This window comes from Electrophorus electricus, chromosome 3 (genome assembly GCF_041902795.1).
Source record: "Electrophorus electricus isolate QZ-2024a chromosome 3, ASM4190279v1, whole genome shotgun sequence".
In the NCBI taxonomy this organism is placed as follows: domain Eukaryota; kingdom Metazoa; phylum Chordata; class Actinopteri; order Gymnotiformes; family Gymnotidae; genus Electrophorus; species Electrophorus electricus.
This window is the reverse complement of record NC_137499.1, coordinates 6,090,001-6,115,699: the sequence shown is the minus strand read 5'-3', so window position 1 is coordinate 6,115,699 and position 25,699 is coordinate 6,090,001. Positions and strand designations below refer to the sequence as shown.

The 25,699-nt window shown below is 42.6% G+C and overlaps 2 protein-coding genes across 3 annotated transcripts in view; one reads left to right on the top strand and one right to left on the bottom strand.

Annotated features, from left to right (window-relative positions):
- The window catches only part of mthfs (5,10-methenyltetrahydrofolate synthetase (5-formyltetrahydrofolate cyclo-ligase)), a 41,975-nt gene extending 23,524 nt beyond the window's left edge, over window positions 1–18,451 (top strand). Inside the window, exons 3-4 of one of the 2 annotated variants that reach the window (XM_081710031.1) lie at window positions 16,891–17,015; window positions 17,122–18,451. In XM_081710031.1, coding sequence (XP_081566157.1) covers window positions 16,891–17,015 — 125 coding nt within the window. In that variant the 3' untranslated portion in view covers window positions 17,122–18,451. The remainder of the gene's footprint in view (window positions 1–16,890; window positions 17,016–17,121) is intronic. The other variant, XM_035532067.2, reaches the window with a different exon arrangement.
- A 521-nt stretch (window positions 18,452–18,972) lies between these two features.
- Window positions 18,973–25,699, bottom strand: part of minar1 (membrane integral NOTCH2 associated receptor 1) — a 14,127-nt gene continuing 7,400 nt past the window's right edge. Inside the window, exons 3-4 of the mRNA XM_027004482.3 lie at window positions 23,687–23,941; window positions 18,973–19,170 (exon numbers count right to left, since the gene is read on the bottom strand). Coding sequence (XP_026860283.2) covers window positions 18,973–19,170; window positions 23,687–23,941 — 453 coding nt within the window. The remainder of the gene's footprint in view (window positions 19,171–23,686; window positions 23,942–25,699) is intronic.

The following is a 25,699-nucleotide window of genomic DNA, read 5'->3' as shown; positions in this document are numbered from 1 at the left end:
GCTGTGTGTTACAGACCTGCTGGTGTTACAGGCGCCAGACGTGCTGTGCGTTACAGACCTGCTGGTGTTACAGGCGCCAGACGTGCTGTGCGTTACAGACCTGCTGGTGTTACAGGCACCAGATGTGCTGTGCGTTACAGACCTGCTGGTGTTACAGCCGCCAGACGTGCTGTGCGTTACAGACCTGCTGGTGTTACAGCCGCCAGACGTGCTGTGCGTTACAGACCTGCTGGTGTTACAGCCGCCAGACGTGCTGTGCGTTACAGACCTGCTGGTGTTACAGCCGCCAGACGTGCTGTGCGTTACAGACCTGCTGGTGTTACAGGCGCCAGACGTGCTGTGCGTTACAGACCTGCTGGTGTTACAGGCGCCAGACGTCCTGTGCGTTACAGACCTGCTGGTGTTACAGGCGCCAGACGTGCTGTGCGTTACAGACCTGCTGGTGTTACAGGCGCCAGACGTGCTGTGCGTTACAGACCTGCTGGTGTTACAGGCGCCAGACGTGCTGTGCGTTACAGACCTGCTGGTGTTACAGCCGCCAGACGTGCTGTGCGTTACAGACCTGCTGGTGTTACAGGCGCCAGACGTGCTGTGCATTACAGACCTGCTGGTGTTACAGGCGCCAGACGTGCTGTGCATTACAGACCTGCTGGTGTTACAGGCGCCAGACGTGCTGTGCGTTACAGACCAGCTGGCAGCAGCTTAAATGGACTGCGGTTTGGAGGAGACTTGTCTGATCTTATAAATCTTGACCACATCTGGAGAAAGTGAGAAGAGGAGATAAAAGTGGTGAAAAGAGAGGGGACAGAGAAAGCTGAAGAGAAAATAGGCACTGAAACAAGGCAGACAAACAGGGTGAGAGATTCAGATGAGAACTGTATAACCTTCCCCCTGCCACTGGAATGAAACTCATCTCTTTGTAGTGTAATGGATTCCCCATAGAGAAGGGTTTCATTCCACTTATGTAATTCCTTATGGCTTTGCCAACAGAGTCCCTCAGAAAGCAAACAACTAACCCCCACCCCATCCCCAAGAATCGCACTGAGACTTCAGCTTTCATGCTGTTTAATAGCGTTTACCTTTTTATAGTTTTCAATCACGTTATGGGCCTGTTCTCAGACCTTGCTATCGCACTTGCATTTTAATCACAGTTTGAGTAGTACAGAATGTAACTCAAGATTTTATTAGGATGTCAGATTCACACATTTTATTGAAAAACTTCACAAACCTTGTGAGAGGGGGTTGAAACGTCTATCTAGGCCACCATACTGAATAATTTAGATCTTTTTGCATTTGACTATATGAAATTTTATTTATTTGCGGTTATTCTGGGACCATTATTGATGAGGAGTGCCATAGCAAAGGGGGAAGGTTACAGGGTCTGAATTTATTTGAAACATGGCACACAACCAGATGCTTGTAATTTGAGATGATCCTAGCCTGTCAGCTATGCTCCATTAGCGAGGTAGCTTGTGCATAACCGGTTTCCTCCATCTTTGACAAAAAATAAAATAAAATAAAACTTCAGCACAGCCTAGCAATTATTCTGAGGCTTGCTACTGGGCCATCTGCAAATAACCTAGCAAGGTTGTAATGTCCGGATATATAGACCTCACCAATCCTGGGCAAGAAGATGTGTAACCACCAGATAGAGTCAAGGCTACTAGTGTTAGCGCCTGATTAGCAGAACAACAGTTGGCTCTCTCAGCCAGGGCTTGTATTTGATTAAAATATCACTCATTGCCACTGAGCAAGCAGACAGGATTGTGAGTAGGCATGGCTTTATCGCCAAAGTCAGCTTTATCGCTGAATCGGTGGATTAGCAAGGAACGAGACAAACCCAACCTTTCCCCCATCAGTGTTCTCATTTTTGGCTGTTTTTGCTTCCTTTCTCAGACTGATTGATTAATTGATTTCCTCTCCTGGCTAGACCTAATCAGCCTTCACTATCACTTGTAGCTTCTTACTCAATTAATTTACCTACATGCATAGATTGTCATGTGCCATCCTATTTCTTTCATATTTATGTGTCCTCAAGAAAAATAAAAAAAATAATTCCATATGTCCTGTCTGTGTGTGTGTGTGTGTGTGTGTGTAGTGTCAGCGTGAAAGAAGAACCAGAGAATGCCATTTCTACTGGGAATTTTCTCTTTATTTAACAGTCTTAAAAAGACTCACTTGCAGCAACAACCAGGAAGGAAGACTGAACTTAACAGTGAAAGGGGGGGGGGATTAATAAAAGACATGCACTCCTCAAAGATGATGCACACATTTCTACACAAGAATAAACTGGAAAAAAAGAGATACGACTAGACTAATTCAACAAATACGCACAAATTAGCCGTTCAACAACTATATACAACATGCAGTATGCAATAAAGTATGTAGAGAAGCACGCTGCAATATTGGAGGTCCTGCCATGCTCCTCTCTGTTCACCCAACTGGCCCACTCCCAAAACATATATATGTTGCCAGTTAAACAGCAAGAAAATCAAAAGAATTACTGATCTTATGATTCCCAAATAAGTCTGATTGGAGGAAATCTGTTTAAGCCTTTGAAGGGCCCCTAAAGCACAATAACGCGTTAGAGGAACAGTTTGGCGTTGGCTGTACTACTGACACTGGTTGTATGTGGTACTATATATCCAATTCTACAGGAGAGGAAGAGCTGAAATGTGATCTGTAGGGTCACAGAAAAGTAAAAAATATTTCTGTAATGGGGGAGAACAGTGTGCTTTTGCCAACATTTTACGCAGGACTGAGGAACTTTTGGTACACCACTCAGACTTGCATAATGACACAAAGTTCCCTTGCCATTGCTATAAAGAGCAAAAGCGGAAGAACTTTGAAGTGATCAGATCTTTGCTTCCCTTATAAGCAACAAGACAAGAGTTTTAAAGCTCTGTACCAAGTTTTCTTTCCCCTCTTGACATTTTTTTCCAACCCAGTTGAAAAAAAGCCTGCAGCACCGTGGGAGGTCTCCTCAAATTGTTGCTGAATTTATGGGGCAAAAATCCATGCAAAAGTCCTACAATGTTTAGCGTTAAAGGAGATGTTATCTTAAGTAGTAAATCTGTTTTATAGCGTGGTATCATGTTTTTGGTATTTGATTGATGCCTCAACAAATACATTATAAAAACATCTATGCTACCACATCTGTAGGACTCTTTAAATTAAAAATGTTATTAATGCTTCTTGTAGCTGTCTTTACTTTCTCACAAATCCATTAAGTTTTCCCCCCCCAACACAAAGGGCCAGATGCTCGGAAGACGAGCTGAGCTCTAAGGCTCTTCATTCAATCTTCTTTTAGATTATCCTCTCGTCTAGTTCATGGGGGACCGCAGCATTGTGCTTGAGGGAGCCATTCACTTTTCTCAAAGACAAAGGGGGAAATCGATAAACCTGGCTAATCGTGGAGTCATTAGATATTGCCATGGTGACAGACCCGCAAGAAAGATTTCATATGATGCTCCAAGGTGGAATGAGCTGTTTGCTAGGGGAAAATGCTAATAGGAGCGACTTCTGCTCCGCAGGTGCATGAGTGAGGCGGTGGAATTCGGAGGAAGTGCTTAAAGCTGTCTTAGTATCAGACACTAAGTGTCAGACTCAAGACTCTTAGTGTCAGACTCAAGCCTTGTTTTGAAATGGAACAGACATTGCTGGATGTGCCATCATTTAGCATCCAACAACCTGTTTTTTCCTTCTGAAAACTGACAACACATTCTATTCAAATCTATATATATAGTGGCTCAGTTGAACTGGCCAAATCCTTGTATAACTGATGAAGTGCACTCCTTACTCCTTAAAGTAGCATGATCCAAATAATTTAGTAATGACAAATGATTAAGTACACCACACCTTACAGCAGCAAGCATCGACAGTAGTCACACTACCACATAAATCTCACTATTTTACACACAATACCTAGGTTACTCAATCACTGAATCACATCTGATATCATAAAGTGTGGACCCATTCATATTCATCCCATGCCTCCACTCATGTTGAAGTCGTGTCGAAAATGATTACAACCAAGCACGCTTTTCAAAGTGACATTATTCACTGATGGGCCTGGATCTTCCATCTGTTTTCTGCCCCCTGGGTCAAGATGCCAGCGGTCAGCTGACACAGGCCTCCCAGCCAATGGCCTCGCAGTTGGCACCCTGTAGCAAGTGGCCTGCACTAAACCTCATATCCAAAAAGCCCTCACATAGCTCAATTATCTCGAATCCAGGATTGATTACGAAGTGATTAAGGGTAAATGAGTATTTAATAGTTGTGCTGAACACATTATTTATTGGATGTTTCTAATGAAGTTCCAGCCAAGGAGTTTGGGTATGCTCTAAACACAACACGTTAAGAATTAGCACTTAACTCTGTGCTTGCAGAATGCGTAATTATAGGCCCTTGCAGTCATTGTAACACTGAGGGGTTTTAAAATGCCGGTTCTTGATTTATTGTGAGTACAAAGTACAGATGGGTGGTAATTTACTTATTATTGAAGGTTAATGGAGGTTTACTGAATTTAGAGGCTTCTTCAAGCTTTATGATCATAATCACTTGACTGCAATATTTAACGCTGTGCAATTTGCATGTTTTAGAAGTGTTGCACCGTATGGTTTAACTCAAAAGATAGTTCTCAAAATGCTCCATGAAAGAATAACTTTGTGGGCGAACGTACAGAATTATAACAAAAGCCACATGAAAGGTCCATTAGCTGTCACTAATGGCCTGAAAGAGAAAGCCGTGTCCAGCAAGAGAACATCTTAGCCTCCCTCGCCTCCACCAGGTAGGAGGCGAATTCCCAAACAAAAATAGCTCCCTAACGCTCCACGGCTGGGCACTTTAATCCGGTTGTACGGCAAAACCGAGAGGGAGCACAGCTGCAAATAAGATATAATTTCCCTCTAAATGAATCCGGCCCTTCCGGGTGACATCAGAATCAGGGCCTCTGTTGTTGCCTATTAGAGCTCAGGGGCTCTTCGAGGCTCGTGCTAAAATTACCCAGATCAATTACAGTCGCAATAATCTCAAATCAACAGTGCTCACATAGAAATGGAAGCAGATGGGACAGTTTACACCTGAGAGGCTGGAGTCTGAATGTGGCTATTAATGAACATTCAAGAATGTTCAAATATGAACTAGGGCTTATTTGCTCTAAACAATCAATTGTATGTTGATACATGAATTGCAATTAATCAATCGAAAAGATACATGATCGTTTGTGCTCGCAACTTAAGATTCACATAATACAGTTCATTGGAGCGTATTAGCCAATGAAACATCAGCAAAGTATGCAATGCAATAAAGACTGTGAGCTAAAAACACAGTGTACTATTGTATAGTATAAAATAATTATACATTTTCACAGAAACACTCTTTAAGATCAGTGATGATTTCAACATAACACATCAATGCATACATGGACATGGTGGCAGGTCGAGGAGTGAGGCCATGGGGCCATTGTTCCTAGTTGAAATCTGATTGGCCCCAAAAGTGCCCATGTCTTTCACTGTCTCTTCATTGGCTACATTTTTTGTTCGCCAATGTCACATTCGTTCTATTTCAACATGGGAAATCCATGTTAAATCACCATTATAGCTACATCAGTGCATTAAACCTGTCTTTTGGCATGAGTAAAACCAGTTGTAGTGCATACACAAACAGACAGATATAAAGGTTTCAGAGAAACAGGATATTTTGGCAGTGGTCCTTCATCAACAAAGTGCTTCTGAATTAGCAGTAGGAGAAGCCAGTTTATATATGAAAAAGTAGATGTTTAAATCATAACATGAATTCCATGGGTTTATAAAATTCCAAGAGTGTAGACCAGTTCTTTTTCTTTGAGTTTCCTAATTTCATTGCTGCCATAGTAATAATCGGCAATGCAATGCAAACAGATATGTCATTGATGCAGTGTCCATTACTATTAAAATGCCTTGCCACTGTAAACAGCAAATCCTTAATTTTGATGGTCAGAAGGTGTTCAACAAATTCATCAGCAAGCCTTCTTTTGGTTTCCCCAATGTAAAGCTGATTACATCTCTTACGAGTAACACAGCAGACAACTCCCGCAGTGATGCACGAGCAAGGGGGGAACACAATTGTGTTAATAAATGGACATGTAGCACATATAGAGCAGTTGCAGGCTGCACACAGTTATTATCTGAGTGGTCATTTATCTGTCTTTATAGTTTTGTCTCATGTGTAGGAGATTAGTGGAGGATCCTTAAAAAGGGATGTGGTCTCTGCATCATCCTGGAGGTCTTCTAATGTGCAGGTAGCAATACCAAAAATGTCATCAATGTATCTCAGAAATCGTAAGGGTACAGGTCCAGTATATTGCTCATAAAATGTTTCTCAATGAATCCAACAAGGTTAGCATAGGATGTTCCTATTTTAGTGCCCATACTAACTCCTCTAATTTGTGAGTTATACTTGGAGTCAAAGGTGGAGCAGTTCAGGATTAAGTTCTGACAGTTTTAAGAGAATATCTGTGGGAGGGTTCTTCTTGGGTCTTGCATCAAGAAAATCTCAAACCAAAGCTCTCAAACCATCTTCATTAGGGATGTCCATTGAAAAAAGCAAGGAGGTGGCAGGTAAAATTTGTTTTTTCAGGCATTCAAGCATTTGTAGAAAGTCTTAAGAGTCTTTAAGATATGTAAGTACTGAAAAATTGGTTGAAAAATGTCATCTAGGGATATTATTTCTGTTAGACAGGAACCAGCAGATACAGTAGGATGCACAATAGCTGGCTTTGTTTGAAACATAACATTAGCTATCTAACTGACATAACTCATTATAAATGTGTGCAGTGCAGTGACAAATGCATAATTAGAAGAGTGGTTGTTGAACAAAAATTACTATTACACCATACCGTAATGCGTGCTAGTAGTTAGCTAGCATCAGTCAGCTAGCTAGTTAGCTGACCCTGGCAAATACTAACATTAGCCAATGAAGTACTTTAGCTAGTAATTTTTTAAAGGGGTTAAGGGGGTTTTTTTTAAGGGTTTTTTGGGGTTTGGCACTACCAATATGCCCAACTGGCAGAGACAGAAATCACAAAAATAAAAGGGCAAGTGGATACTGGAAGCTTTTTGCCAAAAGAAGACATAGCCGGACACAGTCAATGCTGTCAGGGTCAGGCTGAGAGCAACAACAAAAATGCCAAGACCAGATAAACCATGCAGAGGTCAAGAGCAGGGACGCTCCAACACCCCCACAACAATGACATTGTGAGAAATTAAGAAATTCCTGAATTATTGCCCCATATAGTCTGTTGGCTTAAACATTCAGGCTTTTCCTTTCATTTGTCAAGCATCTGTAGTTGGCATATGATATGATTTAAAAAAAAAATGTTTTGGCTGAACATGTCCAGATATTTGGACCTATATGGACAGTAAAAGTCAAACTGCTTTATTCAGCTCTGCTTGTTGTCTGTCAATTTTTCAGTCCAGATGTTCTGCATGAGGGGCTTTAATTAACAATTTACCAAGTACATTTAATGACGTGTCATGCTTCTTGCATAAGGCTGCAGAGCCGACAGCAAGATATGTAGAAAACCCACCGAACAAAGGCTTACACATCGATGTACGACATATACTTGGCCCATCCGTGTGAGTATGGTGCCATTGTAGCCAGTGATTTTGAAAAGTGATCATCTGCCCCTGCAGGGATGTATTCGGAGAAGCTGAAGTAACATAGTTGGCAGGCTTTTGGACAGCACATTCTCTTAAAACACTACTGCTCTTTGGTAAATGAGAGTCTGGGACTAATGGTTGCAGTCATTTATCTCAGAAATCTGAAGAGCGGGTGGGATAAAAGGTCTTAAATATTTAAGTACTCATTTGTAACAATTTAGTTTGACTTGGTTTGACTCAAGAAAAGTGACTCGGTCACTCCCATACAATTTTGTTAGTCACACAAGCAATTTTGGTGGTGGTGAGGGGGCTGGAGGGCTAAACAGCAGTGATAAAAACATTTTCCTCACACATCAGCCCTCTTGAGACCTCCACCACCTGCTGACCTCATCTGCCCCTCCACGTGTCACTAACGCCGCATCTCGGCCAACCGTCCCCTCGAACTGCGATTGTCTGATGCGTGGCGATCGAACAAATGCCTGTGAGTGCAGCAGTTTCTGGGGCTTATTAGTCTCTGGCTGACGTCGTCAGCAGCTGTGCATGTCCTGACTCCTTCACTCTGAAACCATGCCGTCAGTAATGGCTGAGAGGGGGAGCGAATAAAGAGGGGTAGCAGAACGATCTATCATCGGGTCAATAGCGGAACCCGGGCAAGGCAGAAGTGGCTGTACAGAACATCAAAAACACAGCACGAGGCCTGCTGGAATGCCAAATCACCCAGCTCTAAGGCATGGGGAAATATTCAGGGGCAGTCCATCAAGAACATTTCTGTGGAGGCTGAATGAATACTAATTGAGACTATTTTTGTTACCGAACCAGACAGTAGCCTGTTTTCCTTAATGACAATAGCCCCATCCAGCAACCGCCCATAACACACAATGACACAAAAGCACCGCGCGTAGCACACAATGCCACACAGTTAAGTCATTTGGGAGCCATTGTTGCAAGTTCACATTCATGTAATATGATTGGATAAAAGAAGGAGGCAATTATTATTTTACCCCTGTTGGATTTTTACCAACCAATGGCATTCCAGAATTTACATCTTGATTCCAGTTTACCTACCTGTCTAGGAGCTTCCTTGGCTATACAGTTTGAGTTGCTATTTGTTAATCTCTGCTCACCATCCTGAGAAGAAGGTATAAAATTCTAAAATTAGCCATATGGCATATACAAATTATGGACTGATTAAAAAAATAACTAATACAAATAAATGATCTGATTGCATTGTTTTTTATTTTGAACAAAATTATGAAGCGGCTCGGGCTCCCTCGTATGAATCGCCACCTCAAAATGAACCTGCTATCTCAAAATGTAACACTGGAGAGGAGTTTGTTTTGTTTACAAAGTGATTTCATTATTACTGCTCCAATGCATCTGCAGCTATCTCTCATTACACAATGCAAGTGTGTCTTTGTGGTGAAGAATGTGATTTTTTTTTCTTCACTAGTGACACCTTAAAGTATTTAACTGATTGCATGTAAATGAGATTACACTAATGGTTTCTCAGTGGCACAAAAAGCAAGGGTTCCGCTGCACTGTAAAGTGGCTCTGGGGACCAACATTTACATGCCATGCAGTCTTGTGGGGATTATGGACTGAACAGAGTAGGATATGCAATCAAGGGGGTTACCGCATCACTCGGCGACCAGTTCACAAGCCAAGGTCACCAGAGAGACAGAGCTGAGCAAAGAAAGACTACATAATCAAAGGCACTGTATGACTTATAGTCCCCGCGGTGCTTCTCAGTCTATGCTTTAACCACTGTCCAATCTGCAGCCCCGTCTCCCACCACCAACGCCCTCCCACTTCAATTATCCATCCTGCTTTCCAGTACAGTGCCGCGACCTTAAATTGGTCCCATTTGTTTCAATTAGTCATAGACAGTGACCTCAGCCTAGCGTTGCTTTACAACACGAGCAATAAGCGCCGTCCGAAGGCTCGCCGGCACGCAAACATCCTAAATCCTTAGTGCATTTGTATGAGATTAGAAGCCAGTGTAGTAATGTAATGCACAATGTCGATTCGTACAAGGCAGCGCAGTACCTGTAGCCTTGACCGAGTCTGAGCTAAAGCAGCAGGTGGGGTGGCAGAGAAAATATATACATCTAAATTATTCAGCTCGCACCGCACCGGCTTCCCAGGGTGACCAGTTTCTCAGAACAATATTCTAGTCGTTCGGCATTTCTCGACACAAACCTCCCGCAGTAATCTGAAAGAAGGCATTGGCTGGAGAGGTTTAGGGGTTTGTTACATTACATTTGCAGTCTCCGAACAAACGCTCCAGCCTTGCACTGTGGTTAATAACAGCTGCAGCGTTATTGTGGGAGAATCCTTGCATGTGTGTTCAGTAACGTCCCTTTGCGCTTGCTTGGGCACGACAGAGGTGCACTTTAGCAGGCATTGTGCAGGAACAAGCACGAGCAGGCCTGATGTCGTCATGCTTTTCCGTTCCCCTCGAGCGTGTGGATTTTAGCAACATTTGGCTCCTGTACCGTGTAATTTGCTCCAAACAAACAAACAAACAAAAAAGAAAGCTCACACAAAGGCCACATCAGATTTGTCCCGGCTCTCTGTGCTTCGCCTTTAACGGCCATAACATCTGCCTCTGTTTACAATTCGCACCATAAAAGTCAGCCAAACTTCAAACCGAGAGGAAAACTTCTGAATACAAATGACAGTCTCGGTTGAAGGTGTTCCGACATCAGTACGATGCGCTGTGATGCTTTCAGTTCCTGTTAAAAGTAATCAGAATGACTTAATATCGATGAAGAAGAAAAAAGCCCCCCGCACCCCACCCAGCCCGTGTCAATGACCTAGGATCAGTTTGTATGAAGGCGGCGGTAGCTATAGTCCCATCAAGGGCATCTGGAGCTGTGTCTTCATGTAGTGTTTCATCGCTGATTCAGCTCAGTGTCCTTGGCCAGGCTTGGGTGAGGAAAGGACCTCTTGCTGCTCTGCATATTAAAGTCGGTTGTGTACTTTTGCTCAGTTTAAGACCTTTTTAATGCTAACTATAAGCAGTAATAAACCAGTGGCTACAGGCATAATTTTCAAATGCGCTGAAGCTCCAAGGCTGTTCAAGTTAGATTCCTGTGTGAACCCAGCATTAGTAGTATGTGAAAGCATGTGTATGTGTATGCGCGCTTAGGAAGCCAGAAATGCATGAATTACAGACGGTATTCCATAGCTTCCGCACATCGTCTAACAGGGGCGCAGCATCCAGAAATAACGCAACGAATCGCATTTAGATTGAATATTAACCCGCCCTTTACAGGCCGTGGTGCCGGAAAAGAGATTAGGTAGGAGGGAGATTGGCAGGAAGGCATGAAAAACAGAGCAGAAGCTGTGTGCGTCCAGTGAGGTAATGTAGCAAGCTGGAAATCAGATGACAGCCCCATCAGTAATTAGCTGGGGAGTGTGTGTGTGTGTTCATATTCATATTTATAAGTTTATTCATGCTGGGGTTAACAACTCAGTTTACACTGTTTTTGTTACAGTTTAGGCACAGAACTATTTAACTCCAGCAATACACAAATCAATGGAAATTCCCCACAGTGAATGTGTGTGTGTGTGTGTGTGTGTGTGTCTGTGTGTCTGTGTGTGCACATGCATTTGCTCTGGGTAGGGTATATTAAAGATTCCTGACAGTGAGATATTAGCTTGTTACTTAAAATTAATATCCCTGCCATCATATTCCCAGTAGGCCAAATTATGATATTACTAATGAAAGAATAATAAGGCAGAGCTGCAACCCATACAAAATCAAATCAAACACAACATTGCCGATGATTTCAAACTGCTGGCAGCAAACATCAAAGTGAAATGCTGACGGAAGAACTATGATGCTCCTTTCACTGCACCCTCTCTGGTAATTGATTAGATATTCACAAAGTCATGACAATAGGTCACACATTTCGTCAAAGGTGTTTGCAATAATGAATAAATAGTAAATATTGTTGATGTTTAATAAAGTATTTGGAATGCATACCAATGTTATGAGGGTGTTTGAAACTTAAAATGAACTTGCTTTATTTTAAGCCAGTTGTGATTACAGAGGGAGACACTGTGACTACATATCCCTCTGCCTAGATTATTTACGAGAAAACCAAATATTACACTCTTATTGGCTGTGTAATCCTATTGGCTATGTGGTCCTATTGATTATGCAATCCTATTGGCTATTCAGCGTTGATTCTACAGGTGGCTTATGCACAGCAGGCAAAACCTTTTGCAAAATTGCACAGGTGTCTGTACGCAATACCATCTGAAACTCTTTTTGCCTTCTGAAACACCTTGCTATGCAACGCCAGCCTCTCCCAGACACAAAGCAAAAGACATCACTCTTGGAAAATGCTGATCTTGGCGTTTCTCAGGTAGGGCGTAAGGGAGTGGCCACCCTCTCATCACTGCTCTGCTCCAGTCCTGAAGGGAACAGGCTACTGTTTGATGATCAAAGTGCTTGTGTGGGAGCCAGAGCGAGTGTACCCACAGCCAGAGTCAACTCTGGTGAGCCGCTTCCTCTGCCGGAAGTGCACGGCTCTTGACTGTGCCATCGTGTGAAGATGACGGCACCTGGCTGTCTGCATTGTGCAGGCAAAGCACGGCCCGCTTTGGTTTATGGGCATGTTAGGTCGGTGTGGGGCGTGGTGAAAGGTCACCCTCTCGGAGGTCATTCCCTGCTTCCCACAAATCTGCTTGGTGCCTTCTGGTGACTTTCAAGCAGGGGTCACAGAGGAGGAGCCAGATTACATTTGGTCACGAAATGGGGCTGAAACGTTTCCAAAATGGTCTGCAGTTTTATTGTTTATTTATTGTTTATTGTTTCTTTTTCTTTCTAGAGTAATTGTCTTTTGTCTTTACTGTCACATGGCTCATAGGAGCAGACTCAACAGGCACTAGCCATTGCTAGTGGACCAGTGGCAGCGTAAAAGCGGTGTAGTCCCTCACGCTGCTGTTTGTCAGTATTCTGCACACGCCATGCCTGCTGGTTGGGTGGTGGTAAGGGAGCGATCACGTGACACCAGCACTAGCGATGGGGGTGGGGCGCCAAGCACTTGCCCTTCTAATTAACAGCAGCGTAGCCATGTCTTGCTCCATTGCATCTGACCAGAGAGCTCGTGCACCCGCTTCTCTCTCTCCCTTCCTTCTTGCTCTTGTCTCTAACCCTCTCTTACTCTCGCTCCTGTAATGGCAAAATTGTGAGCTGAAAAAAACCGCAAGAAAATAAACTCCTCATTTCAATTTTTGGTACCTCAGTGAGAAGGAAGAAGTGCAGCTTTATGTGAGCAGGGGGTGGGATCTGGGGGGGGGGGGGGGGGGGGGTTGGGTGACACTGTCCACAGAACCGTAGTGATTTTACTGCAGTCCTAGATGTTTACATCCACACAGCCACAGGGAACTACAAGCGTGAGTAATTAGACATGCCACGGGACTGTTAAAGAGGGAGCTGTATTACAACTGCCAGTGTGACTGTGCCACAGACTCTGGTGTTTCTTCGAATGCTGCACGACTTTTCTCAGTGCAAGCAGCATATCGGCTTTCTAGAGCTGTGAACATTCTCAAGATGCTTCCATAATAAAGAAGGGTCGTATGGGTCTGAACAAGTGTTAAAAGAAAATTACCACAAATGTATGAATGTGTGAGTGGATGGTGTAAAATGAGTCCCAAAAACCTGGCCAGAGAAGGAGAGAAATCCTACTGCACAGTATTATTATATTAAATTATTATATTTTATATATTGCTATTAGAAATGTCTAGACAATTTTCTTCATATCTGGATTACAGGCCACAATAAAAACTGAAATTTGAGCCCATTTCAAATCAGCCTTAATGACATTTTATTGCCCTAGTGACATTTTATGATTTCAACTAAATTTTTTACTATCAATTGGCCGGACAAATGGTTCAGCACAGACATAAATGCAATCCTCCATCACAGAAAACATCTGCAGAATTATGCAATCATATACTCCAGATTATAGCAGTGGAGTGTCAAAATTAAATCATTATAATGTTTGTGGAAGCACAGAAGTAACACCATACACCATAGTACCTTAAAAAAAACAATACATTTAGGTAGGAATTTAAACTTATTTCCTTGGAAACTCATAGCAGAATCTGAGTGAATAATGCATACATTTGCCAGCATCTCCAAGATGTATTCAGAAGCCCGTTATTATCACTCTGGTCCCTGTCGTGAGCGTTTGGCTTTCAGGTGAGCAGAAGAGCTTTACTCAGAACTGTTTACTGTGCTTTCTGTAGCACTTTACTGGATAGACTCCAAAACGTAAGCATACTGATTGATGGCAGTTTCAGACAGTTAAAAGAATGCCGTTCTTTAATGGAGAAGTTTTCCTTGTGGAGTCGTGGCGGGGGGTTATGCTCAGTTTTTGTGACTGATCCCCCTACTCAAAGTGTGGTTCAGAATGAATGATACAGTATAAACTTTCACGCGTGTTCTAAAGGAGCTTCTCAATGCAGCCCATTTTGTGGTAGCAATGGCTTTCAGCGTTGAAACGTGCCTCATTCATTTTTAAGGGCAGCAGACATATATACGTCTTTGTCAAAGCGAATTAATTACCGTATGACCGCTCACTTAATTAGACTGTTAAAGTGATGTCCCGTAGCCTGCTATCAAGAGCAGAAACAAATCTCCTGTACATAAATAATTTTATTTATTGTCCATTATTGTTTCTTTATGGCTGAGAGGCTTTCTGTGCAGGCGGCGGACAAGCCGTGCCAGGAGGCAGCACTCTGAACAGTGGGGTAATAAATTTAACCCAAATGATGTGATATGACAACAAAGCTTTTCTTATGCAGTTATCCACCGCCTGATCACAGCCAAACCCACTCATTCCATCCTTTCCAGAATATGAATAAACAAATTGGGCAATAAATATTGCAGTCCTGTCCTTCTTTCGCCTTGACATTATATAGTTATGTATAATATTCACCTAGGATTATTTGCTGATACAGTAGAGGTCATAGTGTTAAGATGCTGGATATTACTTCCTCCTGCTGAATAGACCGGGGCTCCTTATAATACCTGTTCAGCCAACGATCAGCAGTGGCTTCCTTTATTTTGGACACCATGTCCTTTTTATGCCTTTGTGAGGCTCTTGGTAATTGGGTAACTCCTTTTTTCCTGAACAGCAATACATATTCATGAGGAGCTGGATTACGCTTCGTGAGTAAACGGGATGGAAATTCCACCACTGTGGCCCAGATACGCATTAAACAAAACAAACAAACAAACAAAGGATCAGCTCTTCAGCCAATTAGGGGAATAAACACTTAGCTAATCATGGCTAGAGTTTGGAGGAAATGTGAATGTTTCTCAGAGATTTCAAGAGGATTGTTTGAGGGGCAGCATCTAGATTATACCACTGGTTAGATGGTATTATTGTTTTGGGATTTTTTCTTTTTGTTTTTGGGTTTTTTCTTTGGCAGACCATTATGTGAAGGCATAATTGCGCTGTTCCTGGCAGGCCCCCCCCCACCATATGCCCCAGATTCCTTACACTGGAATGCTGCGGCAGCTTCTAAATGCCTGCCTGCCAACTGTCTCCCTTTCTTCGTCTAAATCGGTGCATTCTGCTCAAAAGGTCACGCAGTATAAAGCAAACACAAAATCATGTCAGGGAAATAAAAAAACAAAAAAACAACAACCTAAAATAGCACAGACAGGGCTAAGAAAAGCCATTCCAAGGATCAGTGGGTGGTCTGCACACAGCACTAACCAAGCCACAAGCCAAACTGTAAAATTGTGAAGTGGACAGTACGTTAGCATATAAGAAGCCTGTCGGGTGGTGACAGGGGCTAAAGAAATGCTCGAGAGAGAATGTAAATGCACAAGTCAGTATAGAGAAAACAGATAGAAAATATTTAGGACCTGCTCTGTCCAAGATCAAAAATGTAGTATTATCTGGCCCAAAGGTCTAGAATCCATGCCATAGTTCTTGTGAGATGTGGTAACAGGAATAGGTTAAAGTGTAATTTTTCCACAAAAAAAGACCAAAGAACTTAAAATAACCGACTCTCATTATCTTGTGTTAACTAGAACCTTGCTTTAACATTTTGATTATCCAAAAGTCCAAAAATAAGTATATTTACGAACCAGCTCAGGGGCCGAGGTACTACGAAATGATGAACTGTCTCCAAAAAATGCCGAAGAATGAAAAGGCCAGCACTGCAATGAAGGACTTGCATTTCTGCAACGTTCATCACGCAACGTAATGCATTCGCTCCGAAGGCGCTGCTCCACTCTAGTGAGCTCCCAGCGTCTCTGCTCCCCAGCTGTACGACTGACACACCACTTTTCAAAGACCTGGGAAAGCCTTCTTTGATTAACTTAGCACTTCTTGCAAGGCACACTGCAAAACTTTCAGAAAACAATGAATCCAATCTGATGGATGGTATAGCTCTAATATGTTTACTTTTTTATGCTGTTTTTTTTCTACATTTTGGGGGTGGAAACAGCATTAGCTCTCTTCACATTAAATAATAGTGGTCATAAGAAAATGCCAATTGTCAAATGTATTGATTTTGTCCTTAGTAGTGGCAGCTTGTTTATAGACAAGGATATCAAAATGAACTTCCTAAATCTAATTACGTCAGATAAGCAATACAGTGATAAAAAAAACATATTATAACATTATATGTTCTTTTCAGAAAAAGAAAACAATGATTGTTCTGTGCCAAATCAATCCACAGGTTCTCAGATCCATTTACTACATAAACAGACAGAACCCTTTAAAGTATCTGTAAGAATCATCCAAAACAAGTTCTGCAACCTAGGAGACCCAAGGATATGAACAGGACATATAGTGGAAGCAGAGGTATATTAGAACCCAGCATGCATATGTCTGATGTCTAACCTCATTTGTTTGGTCCAGGCTACTACGCAGACAAAACCAGTAACTGTGCTTTTGGCCGTGCGGTACTGTGAAGGCAGGCTTCTTCACGTTGAATCCTTCCTTGAACCCTAAGGAGTCAATTAGGTGTCACAGGGTTCTAGCAGTTGCAACCTGAACTTCCACGGGCACATCAAAACCCTTTCAAGAACGCTGATTTTAAGAGCGTGCACGCTCCCTGGGTTCTCCGATCTCATTTATGCATTTGCTTGTTTATTGATGTAGCTTGCAGTTGCTTGGTAGTCCACCCTGCATTAGATCTGCTTTGGATCTTAGTCAGTCACCAGGGAAAATTCAGACTCCAGTTCTAAACAGGCTTGCCCCATTTTACCCAGGGTTGTGCAGCAAGCCCACTGCCCCAGTTTCAAGAGCACAGCAGCAGACACTGCGGCGCTCCCCGATGGAGGTAAAAAAAGACGACAATGGAGCTATGAGCAGGAATGCTACTCATCCCCGTTAGGTGAGGAGAACTGTTGGCACAAGCTTCATCATCCTTCATCACAGGATTACACCCAAAATGCTGCTATTTCTTGGATTCTTAATCTACCTTCTATTCCTGTGTGTAGGAAATGGAATGGCGAGAATATCAATGACTCTATTGTTCACCGAAAGAAGAGAATCTGAATGGAGTGGAAGAGGATAAAAGTGGGTCACCCATTTTAGCAGCATATTCAAGGGAAAACTTGGGTCGCTTCTTCAACAGTCAGAACAGTACGAGTTTTATTAGAATATTATTCCAGTTACACCTGTTTTACATGATGCACTTTGAACCTGATTTTTATGTACAGGGTCTTACAGTGTACTAGGACTCACAGTTCCTGTGGTGAAGGCAGTCACCTGACAGATTTTTGTCCATCAAACAAATGTTCACATTCAAGCAGCCTACATTAAATTAAGAGGCTAAGGTCTCCGAATGTGACATTTCCGAACTATGGTTGACGAATGAAAACAAGGCTTTTACTGAAGTGCCATTGATTTCACAAGAAGTAGGTGTTAGGGTAAGTCTCCACAAACGCAGTTACATTATCGAGAGAAGGCTATTCTAAACATAATCCACTCCTACTTGCAAATATTAATAAACAAACAGAAGAATCCATTTCTCTCTGTCAGTGTCAACCCTATTGGTATGCTACAGATGGGAGCAGGCAAGCAGATGCCTTAAACCAGAAGAACAAGAACAGCTATTTAGAGGCAAACAACTGGCTCAATATTTTAGCTACCTCAGTGGCAGCTGTTCTTGTGTACTACTCCGATCAAAGATTAGCGTTGATGTGCTGCTTCACCTATACAAGATGAGTGTGAATGCTGAATGCAGCCAGTAGCTGGCAATCTTGGCCACCGATTCTTTAAGCTCTATGAATTTAAGAGTTCTGACTGACATTCACATCGACTAACTGGCACCTGGCATTCAGTGGTCCTAAGGCCTCTCTGAAGTATTACCTAACCAACTTTACTACACCTCAGATACAGAGTCATATGGAGATGGTTATTTTGTATGTGTATGCTGGGTATGCTTCGCTTTCAAAGCTCTGTCCTAGTTTCTAAATACTGAGTTACTTTAAAATAATGACCTTCAAGTACATTATTAGTTCTAAAATAACAAGGCAAATAAAAACGAAGCAGTATTGTGCTGATAACAGTTGGTTTCTTAATTAAATAAATACGGTTGCCACCAAATGTGAGATACCTGTAGACTGGTACTATGTAAATAACAAGTAAACATCAGAGGAGTCATCTCACCTTCCTCATAAAGTACTTAATGACCCTTCATACATTCAGTTCTTCTGACATGGTTTCTTGAATATATAGTTATCTGTTCATATCTCAATTTATTCTCTTACAAAAAAAATTGCACAAACCCAATATACCTTTCCTGATTTGTCAGAAAGATAAACCTTGGTCCACCCCATTACATTCTGCCTGTGAAGTCACTGAAAAATAAATCCCATTGAATAGTAAAATAAAAAATATAATCCACTTCCTTCCTTGTAGTGTCTGTTGAAACAACGCAAAGGTGTCAGAATTTAAACAGATTAATTTGGCACATTAAATACTGGTTATAAAACAAGAGTACATTATTTGTTCTCCATAAAAGTGCTCATCTATGTTAAGAAATAATTTTTAAGTCAAATATTAACAACTAGAAATTAAAAAGACAAAACTGAAACACCAATCTTCAGTAGTAAATTCTATTAGTAGCACTTACTCCATCACACTCTTGTTAGATTGTTACACTTTAAAGCCAGTTGCTTTCTCCTGGATTAAACCAAACACTGGTCGTATGAGTCCTTGGAATGGACAATCACTACTGAAAGTTCCATTATATGCACAAAAAGCGCCTAATCTAGGCACAAACCCCAGCTTTGCCTCAACAAAACAAGATGCTGTGTGTTTCAGTGGCAACGTAGAAAAAAATCTCAGGACTTCATAGTGCAAATGGGCACAACGATGACCAGTATCACAGTGCAAGCCGCTGCCGCAATCAGAGCACCAATCTTACACACTTTGGCCCTGCGAAACTCCGCCTCCTTGCGCTTCAGCAGCGAATCGTAGCCCGGTGTGTAGATGTCCTCCATCCAATACTCCAGATTGTTCGGGTTGAGTGACTCCTGGGTCTGTTTGTGGAGAGAGGAAAGGGAACAGGGTTAGCGTCTCAGGGAAAAATCGCCAGTGTGGAGCAGACCGTAACATTATCCAGGTTCCTGGTGTGAAATGAAGGTTGGGGAAGATGAATGGGACTCCTGTCCACTCGTCAACCCAAACTCAAGAGAGATTACTGAAGCAACGCCTTCACTCTTTGGTGGAATTCTTCACCAGCCTGCGTATTGCCATTTTAATTGAATTCGAAGTGACAGAGCAAGGGTGAGGGGAGAGGATGGAGCATCGCTGGTGCCAGCGAGAGGATTGGAGGATACAAAAAGACGGTGAATGATATCCAGGGCTAAAAGATTAAATGATAGAATCATGAGAAATGGTAAGGCCCAGGCAAAGAAGGAGTTAGGCAGAAACACAGATAGCTCAAACTGTACAGACAGAAAAAAAAAAATAAGACAGACCCAGAAATATGACTTGGACATAAGTGTTTGCAGAGTTGGCATTTTGAGACATACTGCGCTTATAACCATATGGAAGATTCAAGCAGTATCCCCGAATTAGCGCTGTTCTTGGCAACAGCTCCTTTATGACTGCTGTTCAGTTGCGACCATGAGCCAGGGTTGTCTCCTAAGATAGAGCTCCTATAAAACGTTGCGCCCGTCTCTGGAATTGATTGGCCTGGTGCAGCAAGCCTCATCCCTAGGCCTGGGGTTACTGCTGGACCCTGGCGGAATGGGTTCTCCACGCTCTTTCAAACTCATCAACTCCTCGGGAATTCCGGAAAAAGAAAAAAACCTGCACTCCTAAGACACAGTGCAACCATCGATCGGTGCCATGAGAAGTCTTTGAATGGCAATGAGTGCACTTTAATTGTGTCCTTGCTTAAGGGCAGCACTTGTCTTGCTAGCATTTAATTATTATCACATTAATGCCAGACTATCTGATGTCTTGCTAATGAGCTAGGGGCTGAAGGCTGAACTGCTCATGACAAGAGCATGCTGATATCACGTGCACTGACTTTGTTTGACAGTCACCTTGTGACAACCCTTGTGAGAATTTCTTTCACAATTCTGGTAAGAGATTGCTTGGGAATTTCTAGATTTATTGTGTGGCATCATATGGCTTTCAGTAATCTTAAGAGGAAACAAGTCCTCTGCACAAGGAAACAAGGTTTGTGTGGCCTTAGCTATCTTTCTGTGCTCTCTTACGAGTTGTCCATGTGAAAAAAATTAATTATCCATGTTATAAGGTGTTATAAGGAAAAGTCTGATAAACAGAATCATCTCAACTGGAGAAATCCATACTTTGAGTGAGCTAGCTCCTATATTCTGCTGATACAAAATATAGGATATAGCTCCCTTTGAGATAAAAAAAAAAGTGTTTTTATATGGAAACAACAGTCAGCCTATACCAACTCCTTTTCCAGAAAAAGTAGCATCCTATTTTATTTCTTGTTTAATTGCCACAGCTCTGGCACACCTACAACTGTAAAAAAAAAAAGAAAAAAAAAAGTGTTGTATGAGTACGTACCTTGGGAGAGAGAGGAAAAAATAATCATTTGTGGGTAATAATTTTTCTCCTGCAGTGTAACTTCTCCTCACATGCTGAAGCAACACTAATGCATGGGGGCTTTTCCATGGATTTCAACAGTTCTTCCATTCCATTGTGCAGAGATCTATTTTCCTTTCGCAATCATCAACAGCAATTTGCCACCCTAGAACTGGCTGATGAAAAATTTGCAGACTTATTCGTGCTGCTTAAAGCATTAACTGGCTAAGCCTACTCCTGTTCCCAGGGCTTCATTTATAAAGTATAACACACGCTGAATGGGAAATGGCTATTCATAAATTCTGAATTTGATGAAATTGCCTACACTGCACATACCAACTGCCCCCAGTGGTAGCTCAGCAATACTGCAGTGTTTACTCACACATGTGAAGTAGTAGTTCAGTGGTGCTTAGCTACGCAGGACCATCACCACACTACATCTACAAGGTTCCCCGTCTAGATCCCGAGGAACCCCAACTGACCACCCCATTTCTTTTGTATCACACTTCTAGCACAACTGCATCTTCCTGCAACATTCTTATTACATGGCTCTGGTTAGCTGGTATTTGCAACCAGACCGGGAACAGTGCTGCACAATATATACACACATATACCGTGACTGAATACAGCTCCCGTCTGTGCGTCGGATATTTCTCCGCAGCTTGCCTTTTATTAATGGGTTTCATTTCAAACAATTTTTCATGTGCTTCACCCTTGAAATATTTGGAGTGTTAGCTCGCAATTAGTGTGACATCTATATGAATTTTAGGGATGAGCCTTCAGCTCTGCCTCTGTGCCTTTCCAAAGTGTCAAAGTGTATCGGTGGTCATTTCTTATGGGATGTGTGTTGCAAGACACTGTCTGCAAAGTATCCATTTTCCTTCTCCAAAAAGCACCAAGCTCTTGAAAGAAAGTTTCCTCATCTTGTAACATTCTCCCCCCCGTTCCCAGCTTAACCCTCTTCCGCACATGTCGGAAAAATGCTGCCGCTGTCACCTGGCATTTATGCTCAGTGCGAAATTAAAGCTTGTTTGATTCCAAACACCAGCTCCAAACATCGAGATTCCAAATTCCAAATCTGCTGCAACCCGCTATTACATCGAATGGGAGGTCTTAACACTTCGCTTGACAGACCGCTGATCAATTTGTCTTTCTCTCTGTTGTTTGGCTTAGAATAACTTGTGGCATATAGCGGGTACCAGGACCCTAGCGCTTAGCCAGCTAACCTTCTTCTGGCAGGCTTAGCGCAAACGCTTTGAAGCCCCCGACAGGCATTAGCCATCCCTGTTTCAAGTAAGCTTCAGAGTAATCTTGCATCACTAGTGCCGGCATACAGGGGGCATGAGTCTGCTTTGTCTATTGGAACAGACCACCACCGTTTCGTTTTGGAGAAAATTAGCGATGCATAGTTTTGGAGGTAACCAGGAGGGATCCTTTTGGAAGCTATGTGACAACTTAGCACGCTTGCAGTCTGCAACCAACAATATGAGTGGAATTACATTAAGTCAACATACTCTGTTAGGGATGTTTTACACAGAGCTTTATTTTTGGCAAAGCCGCCTAATTCCAGTTTATCAGCAGTGTGTTCATTATAAGGATTTAGAGAATGAAGACAGATGTTAATTGGGAAATAATACATTGTCAAGGGTAAAAGAAGCAAAAAGGCTCTACAAAAGCACTACAGTGTGCACATTTTTGCTTTATCTCTCTTATGAGTCGTCTCTGAAAAAGGATGAATCAAAACTATTTCCATTTTTGCCAATTGGGTCAATGCTATTTTAAACAGATAGCCTGTGTAGCTGCCTGCACATGCTGAATGCATTTCACTAATACAGGTATTGTAGTCTGTGCAAGCTGAAAGTAACGACAGTTTGCACATGTTTAGTGACGTATTCATGCCGTATTCATGCAGAAACAATGAAAGAATAAGTCTGTCTCTTGAGATGAGTGTGCATATGTCTACCCATTTAACAAGGAGTTCACTTCAGCTCCTTCCCCAGTATGCTATGATGCTATACCTACTCCCTGATCCAGTGACAGGCTGAGATCTGAGAATGCTCCTGCCTTGGATCAGCTAAAGTGCCACTCGCTAGTGTCACCTCTTCCACCAGCTCCTGTGCTGTATCTTTTATGGTAAAGGACTCCAAGGTGCACACTTTAAAAGGAATACTCTCACAATTGAGGGCACTGGCTATGATGGTAGCTTACTTTTCACCTGACACACAAACACACACACACACACACACACACACAAACAAAACAAAAACAAAAAAACGTTGGCCAGGCTGAAGATGGGCCTCACTGTAGACGAGGTCAGTGAGCTACTCTCCAGACTACTACATTTTCCTTGTTTAGTTTGCATCTGAGCGGCATGAGGGCATTTAATGTGGCTGTAAAAAGCCACAAACCTTCCGAGGCAGTAACTGTTTGGATCCCGCAGGGACAGTTGATTACACTTTTTAAAAGGGTTTTAAGAGTGCTATCTCCAGCTTGCTTATGTCATGGCATCAATACACAGGCTTCTCTCGAAATGTGGCTAAGAGTAAATAAATATTGTCAGAGGCAAAGAACACTGTACGCTTGATCTGAAGTAAACACGTGTCTGACATGATGGTGGATTATAGGGCACAGAAATTGACTGAGAAGTTTATGCTTTAGCCTCTCTGTGTCAGTGAGACATTTTTATCCTGAACTGCTCTCCTGACCACAGGAGACGGCCTCCAGAGTGACCTGTAGTTCTTCATCTAAATGTGGTAGCGAGACATTGATTCAGTGCATGCTTCTGTCGAAAACCAAGAAGGGTCACAGATGTCATTAAAGTTTTCTATCCTCTCGTGCCTCCCATGGCAATCTAATCTCGACCAACCGCCGCTACATGAGGCAAACGCCTGCAACAAACAGATCAGTCCAAAATTGACCTAGACTGGGCCGACCTGACCAAGAGAAGCTTTACTCAAAGCGAGAAATGCCTCGAGGGAAAGGTCTTACCTGTAGCTCCAGCGCACTGAGTTTGCTCTTGTCTCCTGAGTTGCGTTTGAATTCCTCTATGGTCCAGGAGGGTTGTGGTCGCTTGGCCTCGGAGAGGCCGGTGAGTCGCAGGTCAGTGTAGAGGGGACTGCCCTTCATGTGGGACTTGGCTGAAGGAAGGAAGTGGTGTGGGCTGAAGACTTGCTCCACCAGGTATGAGTCCTTGGGAGCCTTGGAGGAACGATGAGCCTGGTGAGGGTCGTACTGCCGATCTGTCTGTTGGCGATGAACGTGGGAATGTTAGTAAGAGAGGTGGAGAGGCCCTCGTGCTGATCTGAGATCAGGCACCCAACACCTTGCTAACTAGGTTAGGATGTTGGTGAGTTGCTTCCTCTGAATGCTGTTCTAGATATTTCTAGCATTACGAAGGGTTAAAATAAGATTTGCAGAATGATCTAGCATTACCCTTGACCTAGAAGGTCTGGAATCACTGGATTTTCTCATCTGAATTGTGGATATTGGCTCCACCTTGGTTCCAGATTAACTGTTTGCTTTCCCAGTACCCTATGAATTCATAATATCAATTTGTTAAATGGTAATCATGTGTGATGTAGCCCAGTTCAGCGGTTCCTTTTTTCCAGTGTGGAAGAAAGCAAAATCAGTGCAGCGATTATTAAGCAGTTGCTTCAGCTGTTTTCAAACCACCTTTTCCTCTCAAGCAGCACAAAAACCAATGTTGCTGTACTGGGGATAGATGATAACAGCACAGCAAGACACTAACGGCAGTAGGTGCAGGCAGTGCTGCCTCAGCTAGAAGTTAGAAGACAAGCAAACAAAGACTTCTGGCTTTGTGGGATTTAACTACCAAGAGATGTGACATTAAAATATTATTGTCGCGTTTGCAGAAATTATTTCTGTCTCGTTAACCGTGCAGAAAACATGCTTATAGGCTTTTGCACAGCATAACGCTGGATTTAATATCCCTAACTCAAGCGCTTATTGTTATCTCGAGGGAGACATCGGATTGTGCAACACAAAGTCATTGTAGTCCTGACTTTGTTCTCACGGTGAGCCATGCACCACTCCCGAGGGACACGCCCACTGCTCCGCGCCTCCGTCCCCTATACCCACCCCGTGTACCCAATCACCTTATTAGACTCATTAGACATCAGCACCTGTGCCTTGTTAGCCTCTGTTGTCTTTTCCCCTATTTAAGCCCACAGCACTCTCCTCCAGTGCCATGCCTTGCTTGCCTGTACCGTGCTGAAACAAAGCTCAGAGCTTTCAGCGTCGTCACGCCTCGAATATTACAGCTGCCGCGTTTCGTTTTTTGTGCTTTTGCGGCCAGCTCGCTGCTGTGCTTTTTGTTGTTGTTGTTGTTGTTGTTGTTGTTGTTGATATCATTCTACAAAATGAAATAAATAAACTCCTTCTTCGCTCCCTTGCTCCCTACCTGCCAGCGTCACGTTTGTCACGAAACATATATGAAGCAGGGTTTTAGACAGAAAGGTGGGGGACACAGATCGCAGTCCAGCTAGAGGAAGAACAGGAGGGCAGAAAACACTAATATGGCAAAGAGATTTTAAACGGCCACGAAAATCAGCTTGCTTAATTGGTGACAGCCAGCTTATTGGTTTCTAGTGAAGATGGATGTGACACAGTCCTGCAAATAAGTGAGATTCAAGACACAGTAGCCCATAGTACACTCACTGGTCTGAATGGGAGAGGGTTATTGTCTGGAGACTTGGAAACACAAGGATACAAAACACAAGCACTTCCTGATGAGCACAGGACACAAACTACTGAGTGTCATGTCTTGTCATTGCTTGTGTTTTATGAGAAAGAAAAATGAAGCTTTTTAGTAGTATTCACACACAAAATATGTCAATTTAATTATGTCAAATTCAGCAGGATAGCCTACTGTAAATACTGTTAACAGCTTACTGTGACATTTTAGTTTTAAAAATGTGAGCTGTTTAAAAAAGTGTTCTAAAAATGAAAAGACCACTGTAAATAAAAAAGGATACTACAGTA